We start from the raw sequence: 23,904 nt of genomic DNA, 5'->3' as shown, positions 1-23,904 counted from the left end.
AATTTCCAACACCACTGTGTTTCAAAAATTAAAAAAAGTAAAATAAAACAATGTTTTTGTTGTTTTCACTATCTGTTTACACTCCTAAAAATTGTCTTTACTTTCAAGTATACTCGAATAATGTGGTATATATACTAATGATATTTAAATTTATGTAAATAAAATTATTAATTTGAGCATTTAAACATTTACAACAATTTAAGCATATTATATTACATAGCTATTCTAATATATATAATATGTAGTGTAATATATATACATACATGTATTTCTATGTATGCATACATATATCACTGATATCTATATATACTAATCTACCATATAGACATGATTATATTACAACATATACTATATATGTATCTACTATATTTATAATACAATAACAATATATGCAAGTCACTGGATATATAAATGCACAATGTGATTCTATAAAGATATGTGTATACAGTTAAATTAAGGGTCATACCAAAGGATATCCATGAGTGAAAAATGTTTAATAAATAGCTGAAAAAAAGTCACAAAAGTTCTGAAGAAATAACAGCCCTTTAGTACATAATCATATACCTATGAGCAGCTTGTGTACATGTGAGAAAATTTTTGTGGCAATTATAAAGTTATCAATTGTAATGACTCATATTTACATGGCACTATATGATAGAATAAATAATCTGTTACATTAACTGGTTACTTCATATACTGATCAGTTTTTGAGGGGAGGATAACTGAAATCACTAACAATACTTGACAGCTGAAATCTGTATACTGCACAGTAGATTTTGGCAAACATACCTCCAGTTTAACTGAATTTTTCTATCTTTCAGTGCCTTCATTCCTAAGACCCATCATTGTCTACATTCTGTCTCAGATATTTTAGATTTCACAGAGAGGTGATATAATGAAAATTATATTCCTATGCCTGGCTTATTGTATTAAGCATGTCCTCTAGAATTCTTCCTAGTGTCAGAGGTGACAGAAGGTCCTTCCTCTTTGAGATTGCATAGGCCATGGAGTATGTTCATCCACTTCATTTACACACCAATTTTGCTTCAGCACACCATGTGGGCTACTTTGCATGATGCTACTGACATGGGATGCAAATATTTCTTTGAGGTACTAACTTAAAATCCTGTGGATACATACTCAGAAGTAAAATTTCTGGATCATATATGTTACGGAGCAACACAGAAAAAGCTAACAGAAATATGGTGGCACATGCCTGTAGTAACAGCAGCCAGGAAGTGGGGCAGGAGGATTAGGAACTTATGCATAGCCTGGGTTTCATGAGACTGCTGAAAACAGAAACAAAATGACAAGTAGCTCCATAAAAATCATTCAAAAAAGCTAAATCAAATGGTATTGCATGCAACTAAGTCTCTACATCACAATGGGAAAAATCAATGCAGTGAGAGACAATTCACAGATGAAAGTATTTGAAATCATGTATCTGTAAAGAGCTTAATATCCAAACTCTATCAGGAATTCCAACAACCCAGAGCAAAATATAAATTGGTCCAATTTAAAACTGAACAAAAGACCTGAATAGAGATTTTTGTAAAGACACATATATGGCAACTTATATGTGGAAAAAGTGTGTGATAGCATTGTTTGTTAGAGACATGCAAATTAAAGTCATAATGTGACAGTAACTAACACATGTCAAAATAGTTATTATCAAAACGATAAAACATTATTGAATGTTAAAGAATGTGGGAGAGAGGAAAACTTATATTCTGTATGAGATGTAAATCAGACTATGCAGCTTGGAAAACAGGATTTATAAAACAGTATTTATAATTATTTGAACTGTTGGAATTAAGGCCTTCCTTATCCTTTGAAAATCCACTTCATTTTTCCTGTCTGTAAATTGGCAATTGTTCCAGTTGCATACGCTTAAAATTATGTCCACTGTTTAAAAATGTCTAGTAATATACATTTGTTAAAATTTTATTTTTTTAGGATGGGTGTGGTGGTGCACTCCTTTAATCCCAGCACTCAGGAGGCAAAGGTAGGAGGATTGCTGTGAGTTTGAGGCCACCCTGAGTCTGCCTAGTGAATTGCAGGTCAGCCTGGGATACAGTGAGACCATACCTCGAAAACCAAAAAAAAAACCATATTTTTATTTGTTGACTTTTCCACTTTATCAAAACTAGAAGGTAGTGTATTGCAACCTACCAAAGGATGCAGTTTTCTTTAGATTATATTTTTCAGTTTCTGATTTTTTTCAATTCATGCACATACCAGCTGCTATTATTGGATACATACATGTTCATGATTTTTAAATTTTTCTCATAAAATTCTTCCTTTCTTCATGATCCTCCTCATAACTAATGTCCACCAAAGGTTAGTGGTAAGACCCTAATGCTGACGACACCATATGCGGCTGACAATTAAAATGGAATGGTATGGCTAGAAGTTGGAAGAGAGTCAGACCCCAGACAGTCAGCATGTCTAGTGCCAGAAGATTCTACATGGCCGACTGGGGGAAAATGACTGATATTTCTCATGGTCTAACCTACTTAGCAGCAAATAACCTGCCGTGATGCTCACACAAGTGCAATAGTGGTGCACAGGCATGGTGGAAAACCAACTTCTCTTGATTTGGCTAACTGATCCCCTCAGTGGTACAGGACCCATAGCTGGAGCTGGGAAACAAGTCAGAACTATATCCAAACATGAGCCTACTCTCCATTATCAAACTACCACCAATCATAGGCTACAAGAGGGCTTACACCAATTAAATTCTCTATAAAAAAAAAATAAGTGTTATCCCATTTTTCTGGTGCTAACTTTACTCTCAGTTGGAGAATCTGCTTCTCTTTTTCAGATAGATGCAGATTCTGGGAGAACCACCCCATCATACCTCAAAAGGGCCCTAGCTGAAACTAAGAACAATTGATGAAACAAGCAAGGGTCCTATTTTCTTGATGAACTGGGTACCAGTACAAGGGTAAAGGCGATGAACACAGAGAACAATCAACTCATACCAAATCAGATTTCCAGAGACCCAAAGGCCCCCAAAACCTCATCACTGAAGCAAACCAAAAATGAACCCAACATGGCTCAAGGAAATTTTGCAGAGGAGGGAGCAGAAAGAATGTCAGAGTCTCACATTGGGTCATGATATGCAGAGACATTTCCCCTAACCATAACTGTGGGCTAACTCCACAATGCATGACCAGGGAGAGGGGGTAAGACATGGACAAGCCTAACAATGGTACTAACTTGACTATATTCACTAAGTACAAAACAAGTTAATAAAAAAATAAATAAATAAAAAGGAACAATAAAGCGGCAATTGATTGAATAAGATATGTTATGTTGACCTCTAGCCTTCATATGAAACCTCAAACACCCATGAGCCCAAGATGATATGAACACACATGCATGTATTCATACCACAGAGAGAGAGAGAGACAGAGAGACAGAGAGAGAGAAAGAGAATGACATATGACATATAATAATTGTATTAATCCTCAGATATCTGGTTCCTTTTTTGCTTCCTAAAGAAAGGAGCAACATTTTCAGGAATATTAAAAATATGCTTCGGGCTGGAGAGATGGCTTAGCGGTTAAGCGCTTGCCTGTGAAGCCTAAGGACCCCGGTTCGAGGCTCGGTTCCCCAGGTCCCACGTTAGCCAGATGCACAAGGGGGCGCACGCGTCTGGAGTTCGTTTGCAGAGGCTGGAGGCCCTGGCGCGCCCATTCTCTCTCTCTCCCTCTATCTGTCTTTCTCTCTGTGTCTGTCGCTCTCAAATAAATAAATAAAAAATTAAAAAAAAATATGCTTCAAGTCTAAGAAAAAACCTGAACAATTTCTCTTGGTAAAATAGAAAAATGAGGGGTTTTTGCCTCTGAGAAAACACTGGTGAAATAGATTGTTTTGAATAGAAAATATACGTACTTATGACTTCTGGTGTTAATTTTTTGTGAGAGTGGCTTACTAGAATTAAATAAAACTAATGATACCTAATGAACTATTTAAATCCACATTGTAACTTCTATTTGGGCATAGTGTGATATTTTTTCTGTCATTCATAAGGAGTATTCTTGCAAAACATTCAAATCAATATGTCTTTCCCATGTTCATGGTGTTCACTTTTAGCATTTTGTTAGTACTTGCTTTGGATTGATACAATATTAAGAATATGTGTGTGTGTGTGTGTGTGTGTGTGTGTGTGTGTGTGTGTATATATATATATATATATATATATACATATATATATACATATATATATGTGTATATATATATATATATATATATATATATAATCAAACAGAAACAGAGAAAGAGATGCTTAACACAAAATTTCCAAGAAAACAGCACTATCAATGCAGATGGTGATCAGATGGATAAGTATGTTTAGTTTTTATGTAAAGAAATGGGAACTCATGATTTTACGCACTACTTTTTGTTTCCATTTACAGAAGGCAAGGGTTTCAAGTGCATCTTTCAGGACCCATAGGTGCATAAAGAAAAGCAAGTGTCTATTTTATGATATTTCGTCTATGATGTTTAGTCACATCTGAGAATCTTGAATCATCTCCACAGAACTTTGGAGTGATTTGTCATATGCTCACTGATCAGCAAGCATAGACCAGCAGCAATTCTCAAACATCTGTATTTTTTTTTTGTCATTTTCAGCGTTGCTCTAGGGAAAGTCAATCAGTGAAGACAGAAAATATCTTCTAATACAAATTGTAGGATGAAAAGCCTGAGCTGAGAATTCATGCAGGCTATATTACCAAATATATGGAAATATACCAGATTATTTGAACTTTATCTACGTGTGTGTGTGTGTGTGTGTGTGTGTGTGTGTGTGTGTGTGTGTTGTATGGTTGATTTTTAATTTTGCCACAGGGTTTCACTTTTGTAGCCTGGATTGGCCTTTAACTCTTTCTGTAGTAGTCCATGATGTCCTAGAACTCCTCACAATCCTTCTTCAGTGTCTCGAGTGCTGGGATTGCAGATGTGGGTCACCACACACTCTAGCTATATCTATTTCTATAAGTAAAGTTTCTGAACAGAAATACCACGAGAGCTATTTTATGGGATAGCTTAGTAAGTAAATCTGCATTATTAATTTTTAAATAAGATTTGTTTATTTCTGATTTTAGAAAGATTAGTAAGTCCTTCTATTGATAATCATGGCATCTTTGAATGGACAGTATAGGTAAATATTATCTATATATTACCTAAATATTCTATATTATACATGTTAGCAATATTTGGAAAAATAAAAAAAATATTGTCAAAACATTATGGTCAGGAAATTATGTTAATTAAATAGCTTGTATTTGTCAGTCTGAATTTTATAAGTATTTAAATATATTGTTCTTCCTTTTAATCTTGAATTGGATACAGCCTGAACTATAAATCTTGAGTATCATAGTTTAGGGAATATGGACAGAAGTAAATCATCAATATTCACAATACAAATCAGCATATCATATATATGTGTGTTCAATTACATTATTACAGTCATCACTTAGATTTTTCAGTGTTTCTTTTACAATTATAAGCACATATGATATTAAAACAGAATTGAAGTTAGAATATGCTATTGACCTCATTTACATAGAACAGATTTTTTTCTCCATGCAGTCAATCTTTATTATAGCAGTATCGCATATTCACATCAAGTACTTAGAACTTTTTTGCCTTTTATATAATACAGAGTTTTTAAATAACTTTACACAGAAATAAAGTTCTTCAATCTGATTTTCAGCTATCTTTTTTTATTTAATTCTCCATGCTTTCTATCCAAACTGAACAATATTTTCCATTATACAAATTTACATGAGAAAAACTCCAAAGTACAAATGAAGGGACCTGAGCAGGAAAGAGAACCAAAGTATCAGGAAGTAGGTACAGGGAAGAAGATGAAAGTCAAGCAAACAGTGAGGAGGAAGGGGTAAGAAGAGACATCATCCATTTGACTGAAAATAAATGTCTTTTTTTTTTCTTATGAATTGAAAACTAAGCTTTAAAAATAGTTACTCCAGCAATAGGGTCTTACCACTGGCCTTTGGTGGGTCATCAAGTACTCTGACAGAAGTCTGTCATTGTTTTGGGAAACGTTGTAGGTTTCTCTGATCAAAAGCTCATTGTGGATGGTAACCCCAAGCTGGAAGTGGGGGTTACAGGCCAGTGCCCACTAATAAATTGAGGAAAAACATAACTAATATACAAGAGTTAGAGAGGAGAGAGATAGAGGGGAGAGGAGGAGAGGGAGGGAGGGAATATGTAGAAGATTTAGGTTAATTTTGATCCTACCCTCTCCAGTGTCTTGTGGCTCAGGTGTTTCCTGTAAAGGTCTAGTGAAGGTTCAGCTATTTGGTCTGACTTTTAGGAAGTAGAATTTTATGGTACCAATGCCGTTTGGGTCCAGATTACTGTTTTCCACCCTTCGATGCCCTCCCCGCCCTCCCTTCCATCCTATTGTCTAGTCCATGAGGTGCTTGCTGAGTACGTAAGGTTTCTTGGGTAGATTCAGGTTAGGTGTTGTAGATGAGTGAGACTATGTGTCGATTTTTTTTTTCTGTGATTGGGTAAGTTCACTGAGAATGATCTGTTCCAGGTTCAACCATTTTTCCTCAAATTTCTTTGTGTAGTTTTTTCTTACTGCTGTATAGAATTCCATTGTGTAGATATACCACATCTTTGTTATCCATTCTTCTAATGATGGACATCTGGGTTGATTCCAGCTTTTAGCTATTATGAATTGAGCCGCTACAAACATGGTTGAGCAAATCTCTCTGGCCTTTGGTTTGAAGGTTTTAGGGTAGATGCCCAGTAAGGGTATACCTGGGTCTGTTGGTATTTCTATAGTCAGCTTTTTTAGGAGTCTCCATAATGCTTTCCAGAGTGGTTGTACCATCCTGCATTCCCACCAACAGCTGATACTCAAAATCGAACGGCATGGCTGGAAGCCAGGAGAGAGTCAGTCCCCAGACAATCAGCGTTTCTAGTGCCAGAAGGCGCTACATGGGCGACTGGGGGAAATGACCAAGATCTGTCCAAGCAACTCATTGTCTAATCTAATTAGCAACAAATAACCTGACGTGATGCCCACACAAGTGCAATAGTGGCACACAGCCATGGTGAGGAACCAACTACTCTTGATTTGGCTAACTGATCCACTCAGTGGTACTAGACCCATAGCTGGAATTGGAAAACAAGTCATAACCATACCCAAACACAAGCCCACTCTACAATATCAAGCTATCATCAATCATGGGGTACAAGAGGGCCTACACTTATCAATCTTTCTACCAAAAAAGTAAATGTTATTTCAATTTTCTGGGTGCTAACTTACTCTCCGTTGGAGAATCTGCTTTTCTTTTTCAGATAGATGCAGATCCTATGGACAGAGCTGCCCCAACATACCTCAAAAGGGGCCCAACTGAAACTAAGGAGAATTGGTGAAACAAGCAAGGGATACCAGCACAAAGGGGAAGGAGACCAACGCAGAGAAAAATCAACTCCTACCAAATCAGAGAGCCAGAGCCTCAGAGGCCCCCAACACCTCAGCACTGAAGCAGACCAAAAATGAACCCAACATGGCTCAGGGAAATTTTGCGGAAGAGGGGGCAGAAAGAATGTCAGAGTCACATGTTGGGTCATGATTTGCAGAGACATTTAGCATACCAATAACTGGGGACTAACTCCACAATGCACGACCCATTTTCATTAACAAGGAGGGTCTAATGGGAGGGGGTAGATCATAGATGAGCCTAAACAATGGTACCAAACTGCCTGTATTTGATGAAAAAAAAAAAAAACTAATAAATCAAATTTAAAAAAAAAGTAGTTACTGCATTATAATTTTTGCAAAGCAGGTATAGAGAGACAATGAAAAAGTCCCCATCTTTTCACTGGCAACACCCCAGACTCTATGAGAACCTTTTCAGTGCTTGAGTGGAACTGAAGTGACATAAACCTGAACCTTTGGCAGTTACAGATGAGGAATGTGTATGCAAGTCGCCATAAGGTCTGGGGTGGTGAAACAGGAGCCGTATCCACTGCAGTTCAAGCGCTAGAACAGTTTTAAGATTCATCTTGCTGGGAGTGGTGGCACACACCTTTCATCTCAGCACTTGGGAACCAGAGGTAGTAGGATCATGGGGTGTTCAAGGCAACCCAAACAGTACATAGTGAATTCCAGGTCAACCTGGGATAGCAAAGACCCTACCTCAAATCCCCGACCCCCCAGAAAGTTCATACCTAACTATAGAGATCATATACAACAAAGGACAATCAGTAGAGATAAGTGATAACTTTCAGAGTACTTGGAAAGCATGGGTTTCATCATAAAACATGTAAGGAACTAAAAAGCTCAGCAACATGAAAAGATATCATAAATATAAAGAATGGGCAAAGATCCTCAATGCAAACCTTTCAAAAGAAAAAAGTTGCAAGCCCATCTGTTAAAAGTTCTCAACATCACTACTTATCAAGGAAATATGCAAATTAAAACCACAACGAGACATCACCTCACATGAATTGGGTAAGATACTATAAATAAAATAAAAGAAGCATTACAGAAGAGCTAGAACAGGAGAAACCTCTTACCACTCTTCAGAAAAAGGTCTGTTAGTGCCGGCTTTATGAAGAACTGCATGAAGGTATCCCCCAAAATAAATGCAGAGCTGCCATATGTTCTAGCCATTCTGATCCTTTATATCTACAAAAAGGAAAAAAAAATCATTTCTTTTTAGAGATAACTGCACCCATGTTCACTATAACATTACTCAAAATCAGTGTAAGCATCCATCAAAGATATGTGGATAAATAATATTTGGTATCTGCAATAGAATAGCGTTCCCTCTTAAACAGAAATGCATCCTGTCATTTGGGATAACATGAATGGGCATGAAGTTTTTCAGTATTACATGAAACAAGCACATTATAAAAAGGACATTGAGGAGAAGGCTTTGTGGGTAAAATAACTCACAATGTAATGCAATAACCTGATTTATACCCCATAGCCCAAATAAAGCCATAAGTAGAAGTACATATCTGCATATTCCAGCACTCCTATGCTGAGATGGAAGTCAGAGACAGGAGAGGCCCTGATAACTCACAGGCCAGATACCCTTATATAAGTACTAGTGGGCAACACGAAACTGTCTCTAAAACAGGTGGAAGATGAGCATCGACCCTTGAGGCTGTCCTCTGACTCCACATGCATAGTGTGATGTGAATATCCATACTCACACACGCAAAGATAGGCATATTTCATACACACATACAATACACACGAAGCACAGTTTCTTCTACCTCGCCTGCGGAATCTAAAGACATCCAAACAGCACACTAGTGGTGAGAAGAGGACAGAAGACATGCTTTTCACAGGGCCCAAAGGCAGTTGAGTACTCTAAGAACATCTACTGGAAAATGCTATTATTATAACTAACAACAAAGTATTACATACTTAAAAATTATCAACAGAGTATTTTTTCTGATTATACAAGACTGTAATTATGTAAGGTAACATATATTAAAGAGATTGATAATATTTTCACAATGTACATACATGTCAAATTTCATGTTGTTTACCATGCATACACTGATTGCTTATCAATTAAAAACTGTTAAAATAATTACTTTCACAAAACTATAAAAATCCTAGGACATAATTAGAAAAACTCTGAATTTAGTAATAACTTTTTAGATATGCATGAAAAGGCAGAATCTAAGAAAAATAATCTTAAGCTGGCATCTATTAAAGTTAAAATATTTGGGCTGGAGAAATGGCTTGGTGGTTAAGCGCTTGCCTGTGAAGCCTAAGGACCCCGGTTCAAGGCTTGATTCCCCAGGACCCATGTTAGCCAGAAACACAAGGTGGTGCACTTGTCTGGAGTTCATTTGCTGTGTCTGGAAGCCCTTGTGTGCCCATTCTCTCTCTCTCTCTCTCTCTCTCCATATATATATATATATATATATATATATATATATATATATATATATCTGCCACTCTCAAATAAATAAATAAATAAACATTTTTTTAATTAAAATATTTTATTCTACAAAAGGCAATGGAAAAAGAGCACAAAAACAAATCACATACTGGGAGAATATATTTGCAAAAGTCATATGGGGTTAAAGTTGTTTTCCAAAATATATAAAGAGGGGCTGGAGAGATTGCTCAGTGGTTAAGACACTTGCCTACAAAGCCAAAGGACTCAGGTTTATTCCCCAGGACCCACATAAGCCGGATGCACAAGGTGGTACAAATGTGTTTGGAGTTCATTTTCAGCAGCTGAAGGGCCTTGCTGTGCCCATTCTCTCTCTGTCCCTCTCTATCTCTCTCTATCAAATAAATAAATAAACAAAATATAAAGTCATCAACACTCTATGAAAAGCAAACAATTTGATCATAAAAAGGATCAAAGATTAATTTACATGCAACTACAACTCTTCATTTTCTGATGTTAAGGTGGTGTTCCTTACATAACAAAGCATCTTCTTACACTCATGATTATGTGTTTTGCATGTTCTCTGTTCATTGTAGAAAGGTTTATATGATATATGTTTTCCATATCAGGGAAAATTACATGTTTAATAAAATCATTATAACTTTAATATCTGTGGTAAATTTGTAAAATTTGGAATATATCATATGTAAAAAGTTTAAAGATATCCAAATAAATTATATAGGTGTTGACGTTAATAAAAAAATACTTTATCAAAAACCTCATCAAAGGATGTATTCAGAAGACAAATAAGCATCTGAAAACATTCTGCAACATATGCTACAAAAATACAAATGAGAAAAATGAGACACAAAATATAGCACCCTAGCAACATCACATGCTAACAAGGATGTGAAAGCAGAGATTTTTTGCTGGTTGCTTGTGAAAACACACAAAATTTTAAGACAATTTGGAATATATTTATTTTCATATACATATACATGTGCATACATATATACTAACAGAAGAACTTGCAGACAGAAACAGGTAATGTGTATATAACTGCAAAAATTTTGAAATAACCAATTCATCCTTGAACAGGTAATTGATAAACAGGGGCATGTTGAGATAATGCAACATTTTTCAATGTGAAAATAAATGATGGAAATATATGATAGTGAAATGCATATGATTAAGTGAAAGAAGCCAGTTTTAAAAGACTATACAATGTAGAACTCCAACCACATGACATTTTGTTTGTTTATTTATTTGAGAGCGACAGACAGAGAGAGGAAGAGGGGGAGAAAGAGAGAGAGAGAAAGAAAGAATGGGCACGCCAGGGCTTCCGGCTACTGCAAACGAACTCCAGACACATGCACCCCCTTGTGCATCTGGCTAACGTGGGTCCTGGGAAATCAAGCCTCTAACCAGGGTCCTTAGGCTTCACAGGCAAGGGCTTAACCACTAAGCCATCTCTCCAGCCCCACATGACATTTTTGAAATGCTAGAACTATGGAGACATTGAACAGATAAGGCGAAGGAAGGATGAATAGGTGGACACAGGATGACTGTATAACAGCAAAACTACATGACAAACACTGATGAAAACACACTATGTCATTTTCTTCTGGGTGGATAGACTTTGCACGTGTACAGAGAATCCATATTTGCATTGTGAGTTGATGGAAAAAAAAAACACATTTAGGGGATGTTAGTAATGGTGGGTTTGGTAAACACCAAGTCTATATAAAATATCTGTACCTTCTGCTCAGTTTTGCTAGGTACCCAAGCCTCAAAAATTAGTTTATTCAAAGGGAAATTTATAAAATGTTGTCTGGGAAAGAATAATTTGAATGAATCAGCAATGTAAAGTCCTAGAAAACTGCATTCTAAGTAGAGAGAACCAAGTGTGGAGATTATTATCATAAGATTATGTGGGGTTAAATATAGAAATAAATGTGTTCTTAAACTGTGAGTCCAAGTTAGTACACACGTCTGGGGCTTTGGTGGGGTATTTTGTCACAGCAACAACTAATTAGTGTGTGGAGAATGGGAACAAATGGGAATGTGGAGTGGTGCTGAGACAGTAAGTAAGGAACTTCATTTGTGTTTAGAGGGATTTGAGGTTTTCAAGTGAAATTTAATAGTGGATTGGACTATAAATCTGGAAGTATTAGAAATGTAGTGTAGTAGGGAAACTCAAATATTGCAGATGTAGCACAGACCTTACATACAGGATGAAGAAAAATAGTAAGAATGACTCACCAATGTTTTGATAAGACTCCAGATTAGATACCAGGGTCATAACTGAGTTGATGAAGGTTTGGGAAGGTGTATGCTCTGGTGAGAGTTCCGTGGGTTCCCTTCTGGATATGTTTAATTGGAGATGCCTAAAAGTCAGTCAAATAGATTGCTTAATTTGCATACATGGGTTTGGAGCAAGCAGAAAAGCTAGTATTGTGTTCAAATATAGGAGTCAATGGCATAAGAATGGTACTATAAAGTCATGAGAATAAAGGAAATAATTGAAAATTTATAGGTAGGAGAGAAGAGGTACAAGAATAAACTCACATAGTGATTGTAGTTGACTACATGGAGGTACTTCATGTCCTTTTTACATTTCTGTAGAGTAATAAAGAAGCAGCTCAAATTTTCTATCACTGTACATTAAATTGAATCTCAAATTTGACTCTTGAACTCTCCAGTAGAAAGTTATTTTAAAGGCCTTTTTAGGATTTTACGTTTTAAAAATTGTGTGGGGAGGACATATTCGTGAGTATGTGTGTGTGTGTGTGTGTGTGTGTGTGTATGTGTGTGTTTCTGAGTGGTGCATGTGAACATCAGTGTTAGCATGCAGGCCAGAGAACAATACAGAGTGTAGTTCCTCAGAAATATAGTCTTTCCTCACCTCCTCTCTCCTCTCATTTTACATCTCCCCCTCCTCTCCTGCCCCTTCCTCCTCCTTCCCCCTCCCCTTCCCACTCTTTCTCAGACAAAGACTATTATAAACCTTGAGCTTACCAAGTAGGCTAAACCATCTTACAGCAAAGCCAAGATCCATTTGTCCTCCTCTCCCCAGGGCTGGCATTATAAGCACTTGTGGCCAAACCAGGCTTTTTATTTTTTAACATAAATGCTGAGAATTGAACTCAGGTTCTTCTGCTTTTAGGCAAGAACTTTACTACCTTGAAGCCTTAAGTACCCTTGTTTATATTTTATTGATTTATTACTTTATTTGAGAGAGAGGCAGAAAGAGAGAGAATGGGCATACCAGGGCCTCTAGCCATTGCAAACAAACTCCAGATGTATGTGCCACTTGTGCATCTGGCTTATGTGGGTACTGGGGAATTGAATCTGGATCCTTAGACTTCACAAACAAGTGCCTTAACTGCTAATCCATCTCTCCAGCCAAAGGGCCCCCTTTTTTTTAAATGAAAAAAAAAATTACTTACATCCTCAGGACTACATTTTTCAAAATGTTTAAAAATCTGAATAAAGAATTTTACTGTAAATCAAGAGAGAGGAGGTTGGTTCTGGCAGTGGAAGAAGGGACCAGAGTGAGGAGTCTACTTCCTTTGCTGTCAAGGTTCTTCCAGACTGATATGAGATTGGTCTCACCACAATGAGTTGTAATAGAAAAGTGTGCTTAGCAGTTGATCCCTAAGGGACAGGGGTCAATACTTCACTAGCCAGAAAGAACCAATGGTTCATTCTCCTGCATAAAAATGTAGCCCTTTCCTTGATGTCAAGAAGCTTCACTCAGTTTATATCAGTCATGATAAAGGAGATAGAAAAAATCACTCAGCAAATTCTGCAATACTACTGAGTATAAAGTTTTATTTTATTATTTTTTAATTTTTTGTTTATTTTTATTTATTTATTTGAGAGTGACAGAGAGAGAGAGAAAGAAGCAGAGAGGAAGAGAGAGAATGGGTGCACCAGGGCCTCCAGCCACTGCAAATGAACTTTAGATAGGTGTGCCCCCTTGTGCATCTGACTAATGTGGTCCTGGGGAATTGAGCCTCGAACTGGGATCCTTAGGCTTTACAGGCAAGTGCTTAACCACTAAGCCATCTCTCCAGCCCTGGACAGAGATTTTAAATTATAAATTCATTAACTCACACTACTTGGAAAGTTCAGAGTTATTGTAGTTCATCTAGTTATCAAGATAATATGATTTAGATGGTCTCTGTCACATTTGTTAAATACTGTTTAATTTCACTTTGTGTAAGTACAAAGCAATTTATCAAGAAGTTCTTTCAGATAGCTCATTTAAATTAATTCTTTAGACATGAGAAAGAGAGAGAAAGAATGGGCATATCAAGGCCTTTAGCCACTGCAAACGAACTCCAGACACATGAACCAACATGAGCATCTGGCTTATGTGGGTCCTGGGGAACTGAATCAAGATCTTTTAGCTTTGCAGGCAAGCACCTTAATAGCTAAGCCATCTTTCCAGTCCTAAATTAATTCTTAATATTGTCCAATTTTAGTTTTCTTTTGTGTTTAAGTGGAGATAAGGTGACTACCTTTTTCTATTAAAAACATTGGATTATAATTTAAAAAAATAGTTTAATATATAGTAGTTTCCTCTTCTATACCATATATATAGTTCACTTCTGTAGACAATTTTCCCCTTTTGCATGTGTGTGGACCATGGTACAGCATATATATTTATAGTGGTGGTTGTGGTGGTGGGTGGGTGTGTCCATGCATGTGTGTATGTTGTATGCAATTGGTTTTACCAATGTAGTGCCTTGTGACTCTTGCAAGTGATGAGTACACTTTCTGTGGTGATTCGAGGGAAATACTTTATCCCTCTAAGGATCACCTGCCCATTCTTACTTGAGCCAGAATCTGTCACTGATCCTTTAGCTTAACATTGGTCTCTGCACCCCACAGGACTAGAAAATACTGGTGTGTTTGATAATGCCCAGCTGTTTGTACTTGTTCTGGGGATTGAATTCTAGTTGTTTCTTGGGCCTTCTCAAGCTCTCATACTTGCACAAGAAGTGTTCTTAAACACCAAGTCATCTTTCCAGGCCTCATAGACACCTTTAAATACTTTTTCTATTTGAAGATATTTTTTTTTATTATTTTAGAGAGAGAGAGAGAGAGAGAGAAAGCAAGAGAGAGAGAGAGAGAGAGAGAGAGAGAGAGAGAGAGAGAGAGAGAGAGAGAGAATTGGCACAACAGGGCATTAGCCACTGCAAATGAACACCAGATGCTTGTGCCACCTATTGGGAATGTGCAACCTTGTGCTCACCTCACCTTTGTGCATCTGGCTTTTATGAGATCTGGAGAGAGATGGAACATGGGTCCTTTGGCTTCACAGGCAAGAGCCTTCACTGCTAAGCTATCTGTCCAGCCCATGATGATCTTTAAGTAGCAAAATATTTCTCATAATGAGGAAATACAAATTCATATTTTTTAAATTTTTTGTTAATTTTTATTTATTTATTTGACAGTGACAGACACAGAGAGGAAGAGGAAGAGGCAGAGAGAGAGAATGGGCACACCAGGGCCTCCAGCCACTGCAAACGAACTCCAGACGCATGGGCCCCCTTGTGCATCTGGCTAACGTGGGTCCTGGAGAATCGAGCCTCGAACCAGGGTCCTTAGGCTTCACAGGCAAGCGCTTAACTGCTAAGCCATCTCTCCAGCCCCAAATTCATATTTTAACAGAAAAATAACCATGATATTATATAATTCTTTTAGGAACAATAAACACCCATATTATTCCAACAATTGGTTAAATAATTGTAAACTTAATTTGACTTAATATAAGATGAAAATAACTTACCAAAGATGTTTAATTTGGTTTGCAAGTGGCATAGTCTTGTAATATCAGAGCTGCTGGTGCATAATAAGTGAACTAATGCTGTTTCTTTTCTTTCTTTCCTTTACTCTTCTTATCCATTCTCTTCATCCCCTCCCTTCCTTCTTTGCTTCACTTGTTCCTTTCATCCTTCTAAGACTATCTTTAATTTGTATTTACTTCAAAATGTGTTTTCTCACAGAATTTTCATGACTATTATAGTTCTCTACTTACATGCATGTATTCAGCTTGACATCTTTTAAATCTCTAGTCACCATCAAACTTCCTTGAAGTTTTACCAAGTCCTTTTCAAATATTGTTTTATATCGCTTGATTCACAAATTCCACATCACCACTGTTTGCATTATTGGAATATATTTTTCTAGAGAGTTTTATGTTAATATCTGCAAGTTTAGCATAGGCGTCTTATGAGTCACTCAATAAATTTGCCCATAAACTTTCTTAATATCATTCTTGTACTACATTGTATTATTTTTGGATTTCAGCTTGTGTTTTCTGTCGCCCGAAATTGTTTGATTATTTGTTGAACCCATTTTTAGTTCATGGGTGGAATTAAGTCTACTGGAGTTGTTTCAATGAATATACTTTTGAATGACTCTTTGGTTGGGCTACACAGAGCTACTTGCCCTTTGAGGAATTCTTTTTGCCCTTCTTAAGTTCAGACCCCTTTGTCACAGAGTCTTTCTTGGAAGCTTTCTTATCTTTCTTGGAAGCTTTTTTGGCACCATCCTGTGAGTCTCCACCTCCACTCCCGGCCTTCTTATCTTTCTTGCTGTCTTTCTTTTTCACATCTTTCTTTTCTCCTTCAGAACCTGAAGGTGTACCTTTGCCCTTCTTTGAACCCATTTTGCCTTTCTTGGCATCTTTCATCTCACCAGGTTTCCCCTCTTCGGATTCAGACTTGGAGCCCTTCTTTGAACCTTTTTTGTCTTTCTTGGAGTCTTTCTTCTCACCAGATTTTGAACCTTCAGATTCTGAGCCAGAACTCTTCTTTGAACCTTTTTTGCCTTTCTTGGAGTCTTTCTTCTCACCAGGTTTTGAACCTTCAGATTCTGAGCCAGAACCCTTCTTTGAATCTTTTCTGCCTTTCTTGGAGTCTTTCTTCTCACCAGGTTTTGCACCTTCAGATTCTGAGCCAGAACTCTTCTTTGAACCTTTTCTGCCTTTCTTGGAGTCTTTCTTCTCACCAGGCTTTGAACCTTCAGATTCTGAGCCAGAACTCTTCTTTGAACCTTTTCTGCCTTTCTTGGAGTCTTTCTTCTCACCAGGTTTTGAACCTTCAGATTCTGAGCCAGAACTCTTCTTTGAACCTTTTTTGCCTTTCTTGGAGCCTTTCTTCTCACCAGGTTTTGACCCTTCAGATTCTGAGCCAGAACTCTTCTTTGAACCTTTTTTGCCTTTCTTGGAGTCTTTCTTCTCACCAGGTTTTGAACCTTCAGATTCTGAGCCAGAACTCTTCTTTGAACCTTTTCTGCCTTTCTTGGAGGCTTTCTTCTCACCAGGTTTTGAACCTTCAGATTCAGAGCCAGAACTCTTCTTCTTGGAACCCATCTTGATTTTTGGTTTTGCTATGGCTTCTCCATCTTTAGCTCCTTTCTTTAGCTTTGCTTCTGATTCAGAACCTGATGTACTTTTGTCTCCTTTCTTGCCTGTTGCTGGCTTCTCTGCACCTGTTTGTTTAATGTGTCTCTTTATGGGAAAAGATGGTTTTGAATGCAGAGGCCTCCTGGCAGCTAAATACTCAGATGGTCTTTCAGAAATTCTCATCAGGGAGCGGTGCATCCATAATGGTGGTCTACGAGCTCCTACTTTTTCTTCATTAATTACCTCAAATATTGGTTTGAATAATAATAAAAAATGTGAGTTGTATAGCCTTTATTAATAGATGTCAGTTATATTTTAATTTCAACCATGAGCATACATTAAATTATAACAAAAAGAATGACTATGTATTGCAGTGTTTATTCTGCATTTTGAATTTCAAAAAATTAAACTACTAAATAAGCCTGTATTTTGGACCTAATTTTCAATGTAAAAGGACTTCTTATTTCTTCATAATTTTATGTTAAAAGTACTAGAGACCTTCATAGCTCCATGGAGGTCATATCATGCCTTTCTTTAGTATTAAGAAGTGTTTCTTTTTTAGTTTTAAAGTCTGAGTTACTGAAAAATCTCACAATTTCTCACATTGCATGTATTTCTAAATAAACTAAAAAAAAAAAAAGCCCTTATCATTCTCTGAGACTTAATGTGTTCAGTTTAGACTTATCTGAATTTATAATGTCATCTTCAATGTCCAAAGCCACATGTGGTATCTAGTAAAAGCCTGAAATGCCATCTGTTCAACAGGATATAAACTATATTCAGGCATGTAACTTAAATCATGAAGTGAGTAACAGTGCATATTATAATACATTTTGTTCTCAACTTATAACAAAATATTTGCAAAAATAAAATAACCAACATGAGTAATTGTTGTAAGAATGATGGCCAATATAGAAGTAAAATGTGACTTCAAAAAGGAAAAGAACTTATGTAGCTCATAGGGTTCAATTTTACAAACAATAAGAGTTAGAAAGACATTCTTTCATGAAATGTTTTCCTTAAATAGTTTCATAGTCAACTCAGAAAATGTCTGGAAATATTTAGCTTACAATTCTCAGAACATTTCCTCACTGCTTATATTATGAGTAAGGATCTCTAGATTCTTGTGCTTTTTAAACATGTCACTTTAATTGCAAAGCAGCAATATTGGACAACCAGAATGAAATAAATAATGAAATGAATGCAGATAAATAAATATCCTATGTCCTACAACCAATAGAATTAAACTTATCTTTAAATGTACTATCTAATATTGCATCTAAAATTTACTAGCCTCATTTCATGTGTTCACATGTAGTCCATATTGGTCTATAATGATATTATATATGACCATAATTATAGCTGTCTGAATCTACTTTGCTCCATTCTACATTTAATACCTATATATGATTAAATAAGCATATCACCAACCCATAGTCACTTGTTACTAATAAGAACATGGTATTTTGTATACTTACAGGAGTTTTATTTTCACGTAGTTGGGAAGGAAGTGATCTCCTTTTTGTTCCTGGTCGTGGTGGTTTGGGAAATGCCAAAGAAAAGTGTTGCTGATTCCATGATTTTTTGCTTAATTCACTGACTAAAATAAGAAAGATAAATAGTACTTTGGTGTAAATAGTTATAATTTCCAATAAAATGGTCATCAGGATGATACAAATCATAGAAATGAATAAATACATGACTAAAATCATGACTTCATTTATTTAGCAATATTTGAAATTCTCTGTGCTCAGGGAAAATGAAATGTGATTTTCTATTTTGACCAGCTTTATAAGTAACTATATAACCAATTTTGCAGATAACTATATATTCACTATAAAAAGTACATTTTATATAATATTAAAAGGAATATCTTTAATAGAAGTAGTAATGTTATTTCCTTCTAAATCTTGATATTTCTTCTAGTTTAGATTTTTATCTATATATTCTTTTGATTAAAAAAACACCTCTACTGAGAACAGAAAGAAAAATGTAATAATTCCTTGCCTAGTGCAATGTCTGGCATAAGTAAAAAAAACTATATAATTTGACATTTATACAAACCAGCATTAGAGCATTTGCATTATTACCATGTGTGTTTAAGAAAAGACTCCTGCAAGTATCCAAAGGACAATATTAGGAACAATGGTACAACTATATAATTATATATGATGGAAAACACACAATTTTGTTTCATTCAATATCCATGTGTCTTGTCTAGCAATAAAAATTTGGACTAATTATAAACTGGATATAATAGGTAAGCAAACAGAAAGTTGGGGTGAGAGGTGTTTTACTCAATTTCTATATTCCTTGTCAAATATAAGTTGATCAGATTGTGTAATTTCTAACATGAAATCCTATCATGTATCTATCTATCTATCTATCTATCTATCATCTGTCTACTTATCTATCTTTCATCTATCATTTATCTATCATCTGTCTTTCGCCTACCTACCACTGAACTATCTACAATCTATTCATCTGTCATCTACCTATAGTCTATTAATCTATCTATTACCATCATCATTATCATGATCACTATCAGTATACTATGTAGAAAGTGTTCAGATTACCCTAGAAAGGTTCCTTTGGAAATAAACTATACATAATTCTGTCCTCAAATTAAAACATGCATGCTTTAAAATAAACACTGAAACCTCTTACCTGGGATATAGTTATCATATGTTCCAAAGCTTACTTTTTGGCTATTAAAATAAAGGGAAGATGTTTAAGTAGTTTATATAACAATAATGTACTTAATGGTCATTGTTATACATGAGCACTTGCCACCAGCAACTACATAATTGTGAATTTTCCTGTTTCCATTATTATGTAAGCAAAGTCCAATTATAAGCTAGTAGATATGAGCAAAATGTGTATTCAGAGTTCAACATAACTAAGCTGTGATAGACCAGAATGCATATAGGTGTGTATACTGTATGAATATATAACTAAAAGCTGTGAAATTTGTCAAATCTGAAAGATGTACTTTAAATTTCTCATTGACAACCTCCATGCATAGAGAGAATATACCATGATCATAAAACCCTCTCACCAAACCCCTTCCAAATGCCATCTCCAATAAATCCTTAACTAGAATCTCTTCTATTTGCATGCCTTCATTATTTCCTAGGTATCTGTGCTTAAAATCAAATTATGATCAAAATTTTAAAAAATGACCAAATTATTTTTACCGCCTCATGCTCCAAATATTCTGAAAATTAGCTTTGAACTAAGATATCACTTTATAAATCTATGTCAAAGCAAACTCTTAAAATACTTTCAAAATTTAAGCAAATCCACATATGTTTGTATCTGTGGGTATATGTGTGTCTATGTCTTTTTTTATGTACAGTGTTAGAATGTATTGGAAATATTGACATGGAGTTTCATTGTTTTGTGATAAATTTTGTGGCAAAATTTTTTGCCATTAGTCTCACTTGATTTATTATTACATGATCACATTTTCCCATGAAAGTACAAATAATAATGTTATGTATGTTTGCTTTAATATAAATCAACAATTAAATGTTAATTATATATGTCCCTAACTTTTTAATACATTACACATGTGTAGCCATTGATATTATGAGAATAAAGTTTATTCACATATATATACACAAATACATAGTCTCTTAATATTTTACTTATTTTGACAGTACATTAAATTAAGAACTAAATTTTAGAAGTATGAAAATTATGGGACATTATAAATTTTTCATAAAGTAAAATCTGTAGGCTTAATACCTCATTATTTTTAAAAGTTTGAAATTAATGCTTAAATGTTTGCATTAAAATTAAGAATAATGAAGCCGGACATGGTGGTGCACACCTTTATCCCAGCACTTGGGAGGTAGAGGTAGGAGGATTGCCATGAGTTCGATGCCACCCTGAGACTTCATAGTGAATTCCAGGTCAATCTAGGCTAGAATGAGACCCTACCTCAAAAAAACAAAAAAATAAAATAAAATAAAATAAAAACAGAAAAAAATGTATGAGGACAGAAGTAATGCGGGAAATATGTTTCAATTCATATTGGAGTCCAGTAATAATTGATTCAAATATGTCATCATTACAACAATTGGTATTACATATTAATACTCACCAATAACTATACAATTACATTTTAACAAATCTTGATGAGACCTTTATATCTGATATATAAACTCTGCAATATAAAGTTGGCTTATGATTAAATTATTCACCACAACCCAAAATTACATAATAAATAAAAATATTTTGATCATATCCTTATATGCAAAACAAATTATAACAGTAGTAACATCTGCCCATATTTATTTAATTCATTCATATGAAGAAACTAGAATAAGGAAACTTCCTAAAATGGATAAAATATTTCTAGAAAACATCTCCTTTTAATATCAGATGACGTTGGAATATTGACTGCATATTTGTGACAATACCAAGGAAAATATGCCCAGTCTTTTAATGTCTCCTCTACATTATCAACCAGTCTTCATGTCATTGCATAAGATAATAGAAGCATAAATACTTGCAAATAGTCAGCCTGTCTCTGGTTTATCTGTTTACAGAAGATATAACTGGAAATGTGTGTGTGTGTGTGTGTGTGTGTGTGTGTGTGTGTGTGTGTGTGTGCGTGTGAATAATTTTGTATATATAGGATTCTAAGATGATAAAAAACAGAATATCTGTCTTGCTAAATATAGCGATTTTGTTTAATAAAGATTTCCATCCATTTTTTCCTGCAAATGACATGATTTCATTTTTCTTAGTAGCTGAATTAAATCCTATGGTGTGTATATATAGCTTATTTTTATTATCCATCCATTTTTGATTAATTAGATTTGCCTTGGTCATGCTTTTTTTCTATTAAATCCTTCTACATTTTTGCAAATTTTACAGCTATATACATGTATATGTGCAGATAAATTATATGTGCCCTCCCATATTTCTCATAATTCCCTCTTACTCTGCTTCCAACAAAGTTATCTGGCCAAATACACATTGTTAGTCACAAGAATGATAAGCCCAATTTCAGATCAAAGGAAACTGGTAGGCACGTGGTGAGGGAGAACGTTAGTAGTGCAATTCAATGGGAAATGAATATAAAATCTAGTGTATATGAGCTAACAGTAGAAATATAGATATGAAGATTTAACTGTTTGATGTCCAATATTTCTGGGAGCCTCTTTGGCCTTTCACAGAAGTCTTAGACCCACTTAACAGTGGAAATGAGAACCTTTAAATAATTTTTATAGAAGTTGTTGTGTTCTATAGAAATGGGCATCAATGTTTAATGAAATTCATTTTACTACTAAGATTATGTGATATGGACCACATTATCTTCACTTTACCAGAAATGTTTAAAGAACTCCAAGAATTCTTTCCTTTATGTTTCAGGATTATGTTCCTTTACCATGACTCCATGGTTTAAAGTTTTCCATGATTAAAAGGCTTTTTTTTTTCCTGTGTAATTTCACCAAAATAATTAATTAAGTGCAAGAAAACTGCTATCATCAAGTAACTTTTCATTTACAGTTAATCTAATTTACATGTCAGAATACTTTAGCATAACCAATATTTATCAAGGAGGATATAATTAGTATTGGCTGGTCTGTACTTTGTCTAAGCCTACCCCATTTAACCCAAGATTAATCCTCCTGACCCATATCCTTTAAGTTCTATAACCCTTCTCAGCCACTGTGACATATATAACTAATGTTCCCAGAAATTTTTTTAATGCTTGATATTGGCAAATGTCCCCCTAGCAACCAAGGCTTATTTTGTTTCAGATTTTCCAAAACACAATGTGATAGGAAATATACTAGGGCTTTCAGAAAAAAAAAAAAAAAGAACAAGAACTATTTATCCAAATTCATCTATTTGGCTACAGCACATAAACTATATTTTAGACCAAATCACCATGGACTTTGCTTAATAATGGATGTGACTGAACCTTCCTCTTTTGCTTAGAAATACTATAGAAATGATAATGCAGTAAGTATCACTTCACAGTTAAGACAATAAGTGTTCAACCAAGGAAAGTATTTAAATTATTTTACAACATAAAATGTTACAAATGTACTTACAACCTTGGTACAGACATTTCTCCCACCTATAACTTGCCAGGACTTAAGTTTTGAAAATTCAGATTGATGACCTTGGAATGTGACATCATAAAGAGAATCAGAATCCTGGGAATTAAAGGGGAACTGTATGAAGGAGCCACTTCCAGTTTTATTTTATGCTTGTTAAAGTTCTAATATTAAAGTTTATTTTAACTCACTATTACTAAGTAAGTTTAAAAGTTATAAATTCATTAATATTTTCATGATGCATGTTGTTTAGTTTATTGATAAATATGAAAAAATATATATTTTAACATTGTGAAAATGGACTACAATAAATTCCTGATTATCTTACATTCATGTGTTTTGTCTAACTGTGCATTTCCTTTTACCTTCTTAATCTGATACTTTGATTATAGGCAAAAAATCTGAAATAAGTCTGAATGATTGCTAAAAGTATAAGTAGGCTTACATATTTGTGTTGATTTATGAATCAATAGCTCTACTCCACAGA

The 23,904-nt window shown here is 35.1% G+C and overlaps 1 protein-coding gene across 1 annotated transcript; it reads right to left on the bottom strand.

Annotated features, from left to right (window-relative positions):
- Nucleotides 1–16,371: 16,371 nt before the first annotated feature.
- Nucleotides 16,372–23,428, bottom strand: Cylc2 (cylicin 2). Its single transcript, XM_045160481.1, has 5 exons — nucleotides 23,412–23,428; nucleotides 20,005–20,045; nucleotides 18,816–18,937; nucleotides 17,344–17,580; nucleotides 16,372–17,169 (listed from the first exon to the last, which is right to left on the bottom strand). The coding sequence occupies exons 1-5, from the start codon at nucleotides 23,426–23,428 to the stop codon at nucleotides 16,372–16,374; spliced, it is 1,215 nt and encodes a 404-aa protein (XP_045016416.1).
- Between the last annotated feature and the right edge of the window lie 476 nt (nucleotides 23,429–23,904).

This window comes from Jaculus jaculus, chromosome 1 (genome assembly GCF_020740685.1).
Source record: "Jaculus jaculus isolate mJacJac1 chromosome 1, mJacJac1.mat.Y.cur, whole genome shotgun sequence".
NCBI lineage: Eukaryota > Metazoa > Chordata > Mammalia > Rodentia > Dipodidae > Jaculus > Jaculus jaculus.
This window is presented reverse-complemented; position numbering and strand designations above follow the sequence as displayed.